The sequence below is a fragment of the Oncorhynchus masou genome, chromosome 12, assembly GCF_036934945.1.
Source record: "Oncorhynchus masou masou isolate Uvic2021 chromosome 12, UVic_Omas_1.1, whole genome shotgun sequence".
NCBI lineage: Eukaryota > Metazoa > Chordata > Actinopteri > Salmoniformes > Salmonidae > Oncorhynchus > Oncorhynchus masou.
This window is the reverse complement of record NC_088223.1, coordinates 97,305,889-97,320,154: the sequence shown is the minus strand read 5'-3', so window position 1 is coordinate 97,320,154 and position 14,266 is coordinate 97,305,889. Positions and strand designations below refer to the sequence as shown.

Sequence of the window (14,266 nt, the reverse complement as noted above, 5' to 3'; positions counted from 1 at the left end):
ACTCTACTCTCTAGTCCTCACCTCTCTAGTCATCTCCTCTCTAGCCCTCTACTCTCTAGTCCTCTCCTCTCTAGTCCTCTCCTCTCTAGTCCTCTACTCTCTAATCCTCTCCTCTCTAGTCCTCTACTCTCTAGTCCTCTACTCTCTAGTCCTCTACTCCTCCCCTCTCTAGTCCTCTCCAGTCCTCTCCTCTCTAGTCCTCTCCTCTCTAGTCCTCTCCTCTCTAGTCCTCTACTCTCTAGTCCTCTTCTCTCTAGTTCTCTTCTCTCCTCTCTAGCCCTCTCCTCTCTAGTTCTCTTCTCTCCTCTCTAGCCCTCTCCTATCTAGTCCTCTCCTCTCTAGCCCTCTCCTCTCTAGTTATCTTCTCTCCTCTCTAGTTCTCTTCTCTCCTCTCTAGCCCTCTCCTATCTAGTCCTCTCCTCTCTAGCCCTCTCCTCTCTAGTTCGCTTCTCTCCTCTCAAGCCCTCTCCTCTCTAGTTCTCTTCTCTCCTCCTCTCTCCTCAATTGCTCCACCCAGGGATAATTGTAACAATTATTTTTTTTCAGTATTTGTTGAAATATTTTGTGTGGTGAAATAAGATGTGGACATTGTTATTGTTAGTGATAATATTCATTATTCAATTCTCTGTTTTCTCTCTCTTTGTCTCTCTCCATCCCTCTCTGTCTGTCTCTCTCTTTGTCTCTCTCTCTCCTTCTGTCTTTCTCTCTTTAGCTCTGAGAGATAACCGCATAGAGCTGGTGAGGGCGTCGTGGTCAGAGCTGACCATTAGTATCAGTGAGATCACACTGGCTGACGAGGGGATGTACACCTGTTCTCTATTCACCATGCCTGTGAAGACCGCCAAGGCCTACCTTACTGTACTGGGTGAGGACATAGTACACACAAGAATACAGACTCTCACACACACACACACACACACACACACACACACACACACACACACACACACACACACACACACACACACACACACACACACACACACACACACACACACACACACACACACACACACACACACAGTGTTTTCATCTATATTTTTCATAGCTGTCTGTTTGCCACCACAAACCGATGCTGGCATTAAGACATCACTCAACGAGCTGTATTCCACCAAACGCAAACAAGAAAATCCAGAGGTGGCGCTCCTAGTGGCCGGAGACTTTAATGCATGGAATCTGACCCATTTTTACCATATGTGCAAAACAACTCTACATTCCTTTTACGCTACTCATGGAAATCTGACAAGAACTAGTGGTTATAGGGTTGGACTAGTAACCGGAAGGTTGCAAATTCAAACCCCCGGGCTGACAAGGTAGAAATCTGTCGTTCTGCCCCTGAACAGGCAGTTAACCCACTGTTCCTAGGCCGTCATTGAAAATACGAATTTGTTCTTAACTGACTTGCCTAGTTAAATAAAGGTAAAATAAAAATTGAATTAAAAAATCCTCCTGACTCCTGCTTACAAGGAAAAACTCATACAGGAAGTACCAGTGACTCGCTCAATACACAAGTGGTCAGATGAAGCCGATGCTAAGCTACAGGACTGTTTTGCTATCACAGACTGGAACATGTTCCGGGATTCTTCCGATGGCATTAAGGAGTAAACCACCACATAAGTCACTGGATTCATCAAAAAGTGCATTGACGATGTCATCCCCACATTGACCGTACGTACATATCCCAACCAGAAGCCATGGATGCAACAAGCAACATCCGCACCAAGCTAAAGGCCAGAAATGCTGCTTCCAAGGAGCGGGACACTAAAACGAAAGCTTAATAGAAACTGTGCTGACGAACCATCAAACAGGCAAAGCATCTAAGATCGAATCTTACTAGTCCTGCTCTGACGCTCGTCGGATGTGGCAGGGCATGCAAACTATCACAGATTACACAAGGAAACCCAGCCGCGAGCTTCCCAATGATGTGAGCCTACCAGACGAGGTAAATATATTCTATGCTCGCTTCAAGGCAAGCAACACTGAACCATGCATGAGAGCACCAGCTGTTCCAACTGTGTGATCACGCTCTCCGTGGCTGATATGAGGGAGATCTGTAAACATGTCAACATTCACAAGGCTGGTTGGATTACCAGGACACGTACACAGAGCTGACCAGCTGACAGGTGTCTTCACTGACATTTTAAACATCTCCCTGTCCCAGTCTGTAATACCTGGATGTTTCAAGCAGACCACCATAATCTCTGTGCACCAAAGTAACCTGTCTAAAACACAATCGCCCCGTAGCACTCACATCTATAGCCATTAAGTGTCGGTCATGGCTGAAATCAACATCCCAGAAACGCTAGACCCACTCCAATTTGCATACCGCCCCAACAGATCCACAGATGATGCAATCTCTATTGCACTGCACACTACACTGCACACGGGCCTCCACCAGGTGGTAGGGGTAGGCAACATCCCATCTTCGACACTGACCCTCAATACTTGGGCCCCTCAGAGGTGCATGCTTAGTCCCCTCCTGTACTCCCTGTTAACCCACAACTGCCTGGCCGCGCACTCCAACACAATCATTAAGTTTCCACCCGATACGACATTGATAGGCCTGATCTCCGACAACGAGACAGTTTTTCGGAGGAGATCAGAGACCTGGCAGTGTGGCACCAGGACAACAACTCTAGTCCTCTCCCTCAGCATCAGCAAGACAAAGGAGCTTATTGTGGACTAAAGGAAACTATAGGAAACTACAGTAAACTACAGGAAACGGAGGTCCAAGGATGCCCCCATTCACAATCGACGGGGTTGAGAGCTTCAAGTTCCTCGGTTTCCACATTGCTAAAGCTCTATCACCACACACCAATACAGTCATGAACAGTCCTCTTAAAAACTGTGTCATGTGCCCTCAGGTATTCAAAAAAGTTCCACATATTCATGTTTTGATTGTTGTAATTTAGCTTATCTAGAGCATTCATCTTGAGATAGTCCAACCTGGTCTTTTGTCGTTCTGTTCCCAGGCAGGCCGTCATTGTAAATAAGAATTTGTTATTAACTTACTTGCTTAGTTAAATGAAGGATAAATAAAATAGTAGCTGAAAAAAAAGTAGCTGTCAGCAAAGTCAGAGGGAAAAGAGACAAGTGCAAGTATTAGTTAATGTTTAAGCTTTTTAGTGGGGGAGGAGATGATCTGAGATGATTTAGGACAATCTTTGAAGAGGTTTCAGATGTTTTCAGAAGATTGGCAGGGACTCTGCTCTCTGCTTCAAGGGGAAATTCTACCACTGCGGTGCCAGGACAGAGAAGAGCTTGGACTGGGCTGAGCCAGAACTGTCCTAAAGGTAGGGAGGTAGGGGTTCCTCTTGCTGTATCATAGGCAAACACTATGGTCTTGTAGTGGATGTGAGGTGACAGGAAACTAGTGAAGAAGGGTGAATTTGGGAAGGTTGAACACACGGTGGGCTGCAGCGTTCTGGATAAGTTGCGGGGGTGTGATGTCACAAGCGGGGAGCCCAGCCAACAGCGAGTTGCAGTAGTCCAGACGGGAGATGACGAGTGGATTAAGAGCTGTGCCGTTTCCTGATGTTGTAGAGCATGAACCTGCAGGAGCAAGTCACTGGTTTGATGTTAGCAGAGAACGACAGCTGTCCATGGTCACTGTAACGGTTTTGACTTGAGGTTATTGTTTGAGGTTATTGTTTGTAGGGGTGCCAGGTAGGTTGTGCCTACCAGAGAAAATATGCAGTTCTCCTTTTGGTTTGGGAGGGAATGAGTCTCGTCTGGTCCGTCAAGTCGACACCAATACAAAGTCTACAAAAGTCAGTATGGAAATACACTTTTCATAACCCCTTAAAACATTGGAAAGAACTTCAAAACAAATGTGTTAGCAGCATAAATGATGAACCCACATAATAATATAACAAACAAACAATGAGCTCTGGTTCCTCCAGAAAAGTCCTGTACCTAAAGGAGTACGAGGAACTCAAGTGACCTTAGTCAAGCAATGTTTGTCCGTTCATAAGGGTGTAGCGTAAACCCAGTATTAATCGTACAATAAATCATACAAACAAAATATCAACTCTTTTACCACCATAACGAGTATCATATCTCAATACTTCTTCAATGACATAAATCATCACCGTATACATCACATCAAAACAAATTAAATACCGTATACATCACATCAAAACAAATGAAATACCGTATACATCACATCAAAACAAATGAAATACCGAATACATCACACCAAAACAAATGAAATACCGTATACATCACACCAAAACAAATGAAATACCGTATACATCACATCAAAACAAATGAAATACCGTATACATCACACCAAAACAAATGAAATACCGTATACATCATACCAAAACAAATGAAATACCGTATACATCACACCAAAACAAATGAAATACCGTATACATCACATCAAATCAAATGAAATACCGTATACATCACATCAAAACAAATGAAATACCGTATACATCATACCAAAACAAATGAAATACCGTATACATCACATCAAAACAAATGAAATACCGTATACATCACATCAAAACAAATGAAATACCGTATACATCACATCAAAACAAATGAAATACCGAATACATCACACCAAAACAAATGAAATACCAAATACCATCAAAACAAATGAAATGCCGTATACAAAAAGGTGGTAGTCAGTCAGAAAATCCAATCCACCAACAGATCTCCAGGGGAGACCAACTGAGATGTGAAAGGAAGCAATGAGTGGATCCAATCCTGGTTAAACTTGAGACAAGGCTACAAAGCAGCACTTTTAAATACAACAAAACAAACGGAGTGAAGACCCTTCAGAACGGAGGGTTGAACACTTCCTCATTCACGTCTCCATCACAACCCCACTTTGGCACAGCTGATGCTGGTTCTTAAATTGGAAATTGGAAGGAGAATCACTGAGACGGTTCAGACAAATTCAGGGCCGTCACATCACGCCAAGGATCATTGTACTCTGGGAGGGCGACACTGTGGAGTTGTCAACCGTGATGGAGAGGTCTGTGAGCGGGCAGGTCTTCCTCTGGAGGAAGAGCACTTCCATCTTGTTAAGCCAAGCTGAGATGCCAAGCTGATGTCTGTCAGGCACGCAGAGATGTGTGGCGACACCTGGGTGTCAGAAGGGGGAAGGAGAAAAGTAGTAGAGTGTCATCCTCAAAGCAGTGATAGGAGAGACCATGAGAGGATATGATGGAGCTGAGTGACTTGGTCTATAGAGAGTAGAGGAAAGGTCCATCCTCATAGCAGTGATAGGAGAGACCATGAGAGGATATGACGGAGCTGAGTGACTTGGTCTATAGAGAGTAGAGGAGAGGTCCATCCTCATAGCAGTGATAGGAGAGACCATGAGAGGATATGACGGAGCTGAGTGACTTGGTCTATAGAGAGTAGAGGAGAGGTCCATCCTCATAGCAGTGATAGGAGAGACCATGAGAGGAGCTGAGTGACTTGGTCTATAGAGAGTAGAGGAAAGGTCCATCCTCATAGCAGTGATAGGAGAGACCATGAGAGGATATGACGGAGCTGAGTGACTTGGTGTATAGAGAGAAGAAGAGAGGTCCATCCTCATAGCAGTGATAGGAGAGACCATGAGAGGATATGACGGAGCTGAGTGACTTGGTGTATAGTGAGAAGATAAGAGGTCCATCCTCATAGCAGTGATAGGAGAGACCATGAGAGGATATGACGGAGCTGAGTGACTTGGTCTATAGAGAGTAGAGGAAAGGTCCATCCTCATAGCAGTGATAGGAGAGACCATGAGAGGATATGACGGAGCTGAGTGACTTGGTCTATAGAGAGTAGGAGAAAGGTCCATCCTCATAGCAGTGATAGGAGAGACCATGTGAGGATATGACGGAGCTGAGTGACTTGGTGTATAGTGAGAAGATAAGAGATCCATCCTCATAGCAGTGATAGGAGAGACCATGAGAGGATATGACGGAGCTGAGTGACTTGGTCTATAGAGAGTAGAGGAAAGGTCCATCCTCATAGCAGTGATAGGAGAGACCATGAGAGGATATGACGGAGCTGAGTGACTTGGTCTATAGAGAGTAGAGGAAAGGTCCATCCTCATAGCAGTGATAGGAGAGACCATGAGAGGATATGACGGAGCTGAGTGACTTGGTCTATAGAGAGAAGAAGCGAGGGACTAGAACCGAGCCCTGGGGGACACCAGTAGTGAGAGTACATGGTACAGACACAGATCCTCTCCACATCACCTGGTAGGAGCAGCCTGCCAGGTAGGATGCAGTCCAGGAGTGGTGATAGAGCCTGAGACACCCAGCCCTGAGAGGGTGGAGAGAAGGATCTGATAGAGCCTGAGACACCCAGCCCTGAGAGGAGGATCTGATAGAGCCTGAGACACCCAGCCCTGAGAGGGTGGAGAGAAGGATCTGATAGAGCCTGAGACACCCAGCCCTGATAGGGTGGAGAGGAGGATCTGATAGAGCCTGAGACACCCAGCCCTGAGAGGGTGGAGAGGAGGATCTGATAGAGACTGAGACACCCAGCCCTGAGAGGGTGGAGAGGAGGATCTGATAGAGCCTGAGACACCCAGCCCTGAGAGGAGGATCTGATAGAGCCTGAGACACCCAGCCCTGAGAGGGTGGAGAGAAGGATCTGATAGAGCCTGAGACACCCAGCCCTGATAGGGTGGAGAGGAGGATCTGATAGAGCCTGAGACACCCAGCCCTGAGAGGGTGGAGAGGAGGATCTGATAGAGCCTGAGACACCCAGCCCTGAGAGGGTGGAGAGAAGGATCTGATAGAGCCTGAGACACCCAGCCCTGATAGGGTGGAGAGGAGGATCTGATAGAGACTGAGACACCCAGCCCTGATAGGGTGGAGAGGAGGATCTGATAGAGACTGAGACACCCAGCCCTGAGAGGGTGGAGAGGAGGATCTGATAGAGACTGAGACACCCAGCCCTGAGAGAGGAGAGGAGGATCTGATGGTTCACTGTATCGGAGGCAGCGGATGGATCTAGGAGGATGAGAACAGAGGAGACAGTCAGCTTTGGCAGTGTGGAGAGCCTCAGTGACACAGAGAAGAGCAATCTTAGTTGAATGACCCGTCTTGAAGCCTGACTGGTTAGGGTCAAGAAGATTGTTCTGAGAAAGATAATGAGAGCGTTGGTCAGAGACAGCACACTCAAGTGTTTTGGAACGAAAAGAAAGAAGGGATACAGGTCTATAATTTTTGACGTCAGATGAGTTTCTTGAGGAGGGGAGCATTTTGAAGTGAAAGGGGACGCCAGTGGTCAGGGATGAGTTGATGAGGGAAGTGAGAAATGGGAGGTCTCCAGAGTTGGTCTGGAGAAGGGAGGAGGGGGTGGGGTCGAGTGAGCAGGTTGTCGGGCGGCCAGATCTCACCAGTCACAGGATATCATCTGGAGAAAGAGGGACTCAATAGGCTGAGTGAATGAGACCAGTGGACTCAATAGAATGAATGAGACCAGGGGCTCAATATGCTGAGTGAATGAGACCAGGGACTCAATAGGCTGAATGAATGAGACCAGGGGACTCAATAGGCTGAGTGAATGAATGAGACCAGTGGACTCAATAGGCTGAGTGAATGAGACCAGGGGACTCAATAGGCTGAGTGAAAGAGACCAGGGGACTCAATGGGCTGAGTGAATGAGACCAGGGGTTCAATAGGCTGAGTGAATGAGACCAGGGACTCAATAGGCTGAATGAATGAGACCAGGGGACTCAATAGGCTGAGTGAATGAATGAGACCAGTGGACTCAATAGGCTGAGTGAATGAGTGGGACCAGTGGACTCAATAGGCTGAGTGAATGAGACCAGTGGACTCAATAGGCTGAGTCAATGAATGGGACCAGTGGACTCAATAGGCTGAGTGAATGAGTGGGACCAGTGGACTCAATAGGCTGAGTGAATGAATGGGACCAGTGGACTCAATAGGCTGAGTGAATGAGTGGGACCAGTGGACTCAAAGGCTGAGTGAATGAGTGGGACCAGTGGACTCAATAGGTTGAGTGAATGAGACCAGTGGACTCAGTAGGCTGAGTGAATGAGTGGGGCCAGTGGACTCAATAGGCTGAGTGAATGAGTGGGACCAGTGGACTCAATAGGCTGAGTGAATGAGTGGGACCAGTGGACTCAATAGGCTGAGTGAATGAGACCAGGGGCTCAATAGGCTGAATGAATGAGACCAGGAGACTCAATAGGCTGAGTGAATGAGACCAGGAGACTCAATAGGCTGAGTGAATGAGACCAGGGGACTCAATAGGATGAGTGAATGAGTGGGACCAGTGGACTCAATAGGCTGAGTGAATGAGTGGGACCAGTGGACTCAAAGGCTGAGTGAATGAGTGGGACCAGTGGACTCAATAGGCTGAGTGGGACCAGTGGACTCAATAGGCAGAGTGAATGAGACCAGGGGCTCAATAGGCTGAATGAATGAGACCAGGGGCTCAATAGGCTGAGTGAATGAGTGGGACCAGTGGACTCAATAGGCTGAGTGAATGAGTGGGACCAGTGGACTCAAAGGCTGAGTGAATGAGTGGGACCAGTGAACTCAAAGGCTGAGTGAATGAGTGGGACCAGTGGACTCAATAGGCTGAGTGAATGAATGGGACCAGTGGACTCAATAGGCTGAGTGAATGAATGGGACCAGTGGACTCAATAGGCTGAGTGAATGAGTGGGACCAGTGGACTCAATAGGCTGAGTGAATGAATGGGACCAGTGGACTCAATAGGCTGAGTGAATGAGTGGGACCAGTGGACTCAATAGGCTGAGTGAATGAGTGGGACCAGTGGACTCAATAGGCTGAGTGAATGAGACCAGTGGACTCAGTAGGCTGAGTGAATGAGTGGGAACAGTGGACTCAATAGACTGAGTGAATGAGTGGGACCAGTGGACTCAATAGGCTGAGTGGGACCAGTGGACTCAATAGACTGAGTGAATGAATGGGACCAGTGGACTCAATAGGCTGAGTGAATGAATGAGACCAGTGGACTCAATAGGCTGAGTGAATGAGACCAGTGGACTCAATAGGCTGAGTGAATGAGACCAGTGGACTCAGTAGGCTGAGTGAATGAGTGGGACCAGTGGACTCAATATGCTGAGTGAATGAGTGGGACCAGTGGACTCAATAGGCTGAGTGAATGAGTGGGACCAGTGGACTCAATAGGCTGACTGAATGAGTGGGACCAGTGGACTCAATAGGCTGAGTGAATGAATGGGACCAGTGGACTCAATAGGCTGAGTGAATGAATGAGACCAGTGGACTCAATAGGCTGAGTGAATGAGTGGGACCAGTGGACTCAATAGACTGAGTGAATGAATGGGACCAGTGGACTCAATAGGCTGAGTGAATGAATGAGACCAGTGGACTCAATAGGCTGAGTGAATGAATGGGACCAGTGGACTCAATAGGCTGAGTGAGTGAATGAGACCAGTGGACTCAATAGACTGAGTGAATGAGTGGGACCAGTGGACTCAATAGACTGAGTGAATGAGTGGGACCAGTGGACTCAATAGGCTGAGTGAATGGGACCAGTGGACTCAATAGGCTGAGTGAATGAGTGGGACCAGTGGACCCAATAGGCTGAGTGAATGAGTGTGACCAGTGGACTCAATAGGCTGAGTGAATGAATGGGACCAGTGGACTCAATAGGCTGAGTGAATGAGTGGGACCAGTGGACTCAATAGGCTGAGTGAATGGGACCAGTGGACTCAATAGGCTGAGTGAATGAGTGGGACCAGTGGACTCAATAGGCTGAGTGAATGAGTGGGACCAGTGGACTCAATAGGCTGAGTGAATGAATGGGACCAGTGGACTCAATAGGCTGAGTGAATGAGTGGGACCAGTGGACTCAATAGGCTGAGTGAATGAGTGGGACCAGTGGACTCAATAGGCTGAGTGAATGAGTGGGACCAGTGGACTCAATAGACTGAGTGAATGAGTGGGACCAGTGGACTCAATAGGCTGAGTGAATGAGACCAGTGGACTCAATAGGCTGAGTGAATGAGTGGGACCAGTGGACTCAATAGGCTGAGTGAAGGAGTGGGACCAGTGGACTCAAAGGCTGAGTGAATGAATGGGACCAGTGGACTCAATAGGCTGAGTGAATGAGTGGGACCAGTGGACTCAATAGGCTGAGTGAATGAATGGGACCAGTGGACTCAATAGGCTGAGTGAATGAGTGGGACCAGTGGACTCAATAGGCTGAGTGAATGAGACCAGTGGACTCAATAGGCTGAGTGAATGAGACCAGTGGACTCAATAGGCTGAGTGAATGAATGGGACCAGTGGACTCAATAGGCTGAGTGAATGAATGGGACCAGTGGACTCAATAGGCTGAGTGAATGAGTGGGACCAGTGGACTCAATAGGCTGAGTGGGACCAGTGGACTCAATAGGCTGAGTGAATGAGTGGGACCAGTGGACTCTAATAGGCTGAGTGAATGAGTGGGACCAGTGGACTCAATAGGCTGAGTGAATGAGTGGGACCAGTGGACTCAAAGGCTGAGTGAATGAGTGGGACCAGTGGACTCAATAGGCTGAGTGAATGAGTGGGACCAGTGGACTCAATAGGCTGAGTGGGACCAGTGGACTCAATAGGCTGAGTGAATGAGTGGGACCAGTGGACTCAATAGGCTGAGTGAATGAATGGGACCAGTGGACTCAATAGGTTGAGTGAAGGAGTGGGACCAGTGGACTCAATAGGCTGAGTGAATGAGTGGGACCAGTGGACTCAATAGGCTGAGTGAATGAGTGGGACCAGTGGACTCAATAGGCTGAGTGAATGAGTGGGACCAGTGGACTCAATAGACTGAGTGAATGAGTGGGACCAGTGGACTCAATAGGCTGAGTGAAGGAGTGGGACCAGTGGACTCAATAGGCTGAGTGAATGAGTGGGACCAGTGGACTCAATAGGCTGAGTGAATGAGTGGGACCAGTGGACTCAATAGGCTGAGTGAATGAGTGGGACCAGTGGACTCAATAGACTGAGTGAATGAGTGGGACCAGTGGACTCAATAGGCTGAGTGAATGAGACCAGTGGACTCAATAGGCTGAGTGAATGAGTGGGACCAGTGGACTCAATAGGCTGAGTGAAGGAGTGGGACCAGTGGACTCAAAGGCTGAGTGAATGAATGGGACCAGTGGACTCAATAGGCTGAGTGAATGAGTGGGACCAGTGGACTCAATAGGCTGAGTGAATGAATGGGACCAGTGGACTCAATAGGCTGAGTGAATGAATGGGACCAGTGGACTCAATAGGCTGAGTGAATGAGTGGGACCAGTGGACTCAATAGGCTGAGTGAATGAGTGGGACCAGTGGACTCAATAGGCTGAGTGAATGAGACCAGTGGACTCAATAGGCTGAGTGAATGAATGGGACCAGTGGACTCAATAGGCTGAGTGAATGAATGGGACCAGTGGACTCAATAGGCTGAGTGAATGAGTGGGACCAGTGGACTCAATAGGCTGAGTGAATGAATGGGACCAGTGGACTCAATAGGCTGAGTGAATGAGTGGGACCAGTGGACTCAATAGGCTGAGTGGGACCAGTGGACTCAATAGGCTGAGTGAATGAGTGGGACCAGTGGACTCTAATAGGCTGAGTGAATGAGTGGGACCAGTGGACTCAATAGGCTGAGTGAATGTGTGGGACCAGTGGACTCAAAGGCTGAGTGAATGAGTGGGACCAGTGGACTCAATAGGCTGAGTGAATGAGTGGGACCAGTGGACTCAATAGGCTGAGTGGGACCAGTGGACTCAATAGGCTGAGTGAATGAGTGGGACCAGTGGACTCAATAGGCTGAGTGAATGAATGGGACCAGTGGACTCAATAGGTTGAGTGAAGGAGTGGGACCAGTGGACTCAATAGGCTGAGTGAATGAGTGGGACCAGTGGACTCAATAGGTTGAGTGAAGGAGTGGGACCAGTGGACTCAATAGGCTGAGTGAATGAGTGGGACCAGTGGACTCAATAGGCTGAGTGAATGAGACCAGGGGACTCAATAGGCTGAATGAATGACTGGGACCAGTGGACTCAATGGGCTGAGTGAATGACTGGGACCAGTAGACTCAATAGGCTGAGTGAATGAATGGGACCAGTGGACTCAATAGGCTGAGTGAATGAATGGGACCAGTGGACTCAATAGGCTGAGTGAATGAGTGGGACCAGTGGACTCAATAGGCTGAGTGAATGAGTGGGACCAGTGGACTCAATAGGCTGAGTGAATGAGACCAGTGGACTCAATAGGCTGAGTGAATGAATGGGACCAGTGGACTCAATAGGCTGAGTGAATGAATGGGACCAGTGGACTCAATAGGCTGAGTGAATGAGTGGGACCAGTGGACTCAATAGGCTGAGTGAATGAATGGGACCAGTGGACTCAATAGGCTGAGTGAATGAGTGGGACCAGTGGACTCAATAGGCTGAGTGGGACCAGTGGACTCAATAGGCTGAGTGAATGAGTGGGACCAGTGGACTCAATAGGCTGAGTGAATGAGTGGGACCAGTGGACTCAATAGGCTGAGTGAATGAATGGGACCAGTGGACTCAATAGGTTGAGTGAAGGAGTGGGACCAGTGGACACAATAGGCTGAGTGAATGAGTGGGACCAGTGGACTCAATAGGCTGAGTGAATGAGTGGGACCAGTGGACTCAATAGGCTGAGTGAATGAGTGGGACCAGTGGACTCAATAGACTGAGTGAATGAGTGGGACCAGTGGACTCAATAGGCTGAGTGAAGGAGTGGGACCAGTGGACTCAATAGGCTGAGTGAATGAGTGGGACCAGTGGACTCAATAGGCTGAGTGAATGAGTGGGACCAGTGGACTCAATAGGCTGAGTGAATGAGTGGGACCAGTGGACTCAATAGACTGAGTGAATGAGTGGGACCAGTGGACTCAATAGGCTGAGTGAATGAATGAGACCAGGGGACTCAATAGGCTGAGTGAATGAATGAGACCAGTGGACTCAATAGGCTGAGTGAATGAGTGGGACCAGTGGACTCAATAGGCTGAGTGAATGAGACCAGTGGACTCAATAGGCTGAGTCAATGAATGGGACCAGTGGACTCAATAGGCTGAGTGAATGAGTGGGACCAGTGGACTCAATAGGCTGAGTGAATGAATGGGACCAGTGGACTCAATAGGCTGAGTGAATGAGTGGGACCAGTGGACTCAAAGGCTGAGTGAATGAGTGGGACCAGTGGACTCAATAGGTTGAGTGAATGAGACCAGTGGACTCAGTAGGCTGAGTGAATGAGTGGGGCCAGTGGACTCAATAGGCTGAGTGAATGAGTGGGACCAGTGGACTCAATAGGCTGAGTGAATGAGTGGGACCAGTGGACTCAATAGGCTGAGTGAATGAGACCAGGGGCTCAATAGGCTGAATGAATGAGACCAGGAGACTCAATAGGCTGAGTGAATGAGACCAGGAGACTCAATAGGCTGAGTGAATGAGACCAGGGGACTCAATAGGATGAGTGAATGAGTGGGACCAGTGGACTCAATAGGCTGAGTGAATGAGTGGGACCAGTGGACTCAAAGGCTGAGTGAATGAGTGGGACCAGTGGACTCAATAGGCTGAGTGGGACCAGTGGACTCAATAGGCAGAGTGAATGAGACCAGGGGCTCAATAGGCTGAATGAATGAGACCAGGGGCTCAATAGGCTGAGTGAATGAGTGGGACCAGTGGACTCAATAGGCTGAGTGAATGAGTGGGACCAGTGGACTCAAAGGCTGAGTGAATGAGTGGGACCAGTGAACTCAAAGGCTGAGTGAATGAGTGGGACCAGTGGACTCAATAGGCTGAGTGAATGAATGGGACCAGTGGACTCAATAGGCTGAGTGAATGAATGGGACCAGTGGACTCAATAGGCTGAGTGAATGAGTGGGACCAGTGGACTCAATAGGCTGAGTGAATGAATGGGACCAGTGGACTCAATAGGCTGAGTGAATGAGTGGGACCAGTGGACTCAATAGGCTGAGTGAATGAGTGGGACCAGTGGACTCAATAGGCTGAGTGAATGAGACCAGTGGACTCAGTAGGCTGAGTGAATGAGTGGGAACAGTGGACTCAATAGACTGAGTGAATGAGTGGGACCAGTGGACTCAATAGGCTGAGTGGGACCAGTGGACTCAATAGACTGAGTGAATGAATGGGACCAGTGGACTCAATAGGCTGAGTGAATGAATGAGACCAGTGGACTCAATAGGCTGAGTGAATGAGACCAGTGGACTCAATAGGCTGAGTGAATGAGACCAGTGGACTCAGTAGGCTGAGTGAATGAGTGGGAC

The 14,266-nt window shown here is 48.4% G+C and overlaps 1 protein-coding gene across 1 annotated transcript in view; it reads left to right on the top strand.

Annotated features, from left to right (window-relative positions):
* LOC135549443 (cell adhesion molecule 2-like) overlaps positions 1 to 14,266 on the top strand; it is a 1,019,298-nt gene that overhangs the window by 1,057 nt on the left and 1,003,975 nt on the right. Inside the window, exon 2 of the mRNA XM_064979411.1 lies at positions 713 to 865. Coding sequence (XP_064835483.1) covers positions 713 to 865 — 153 coding nt within the window. The remainder of the gene's footprint in view (positions 1 to 712; positions 866 to 14,266) is intronic.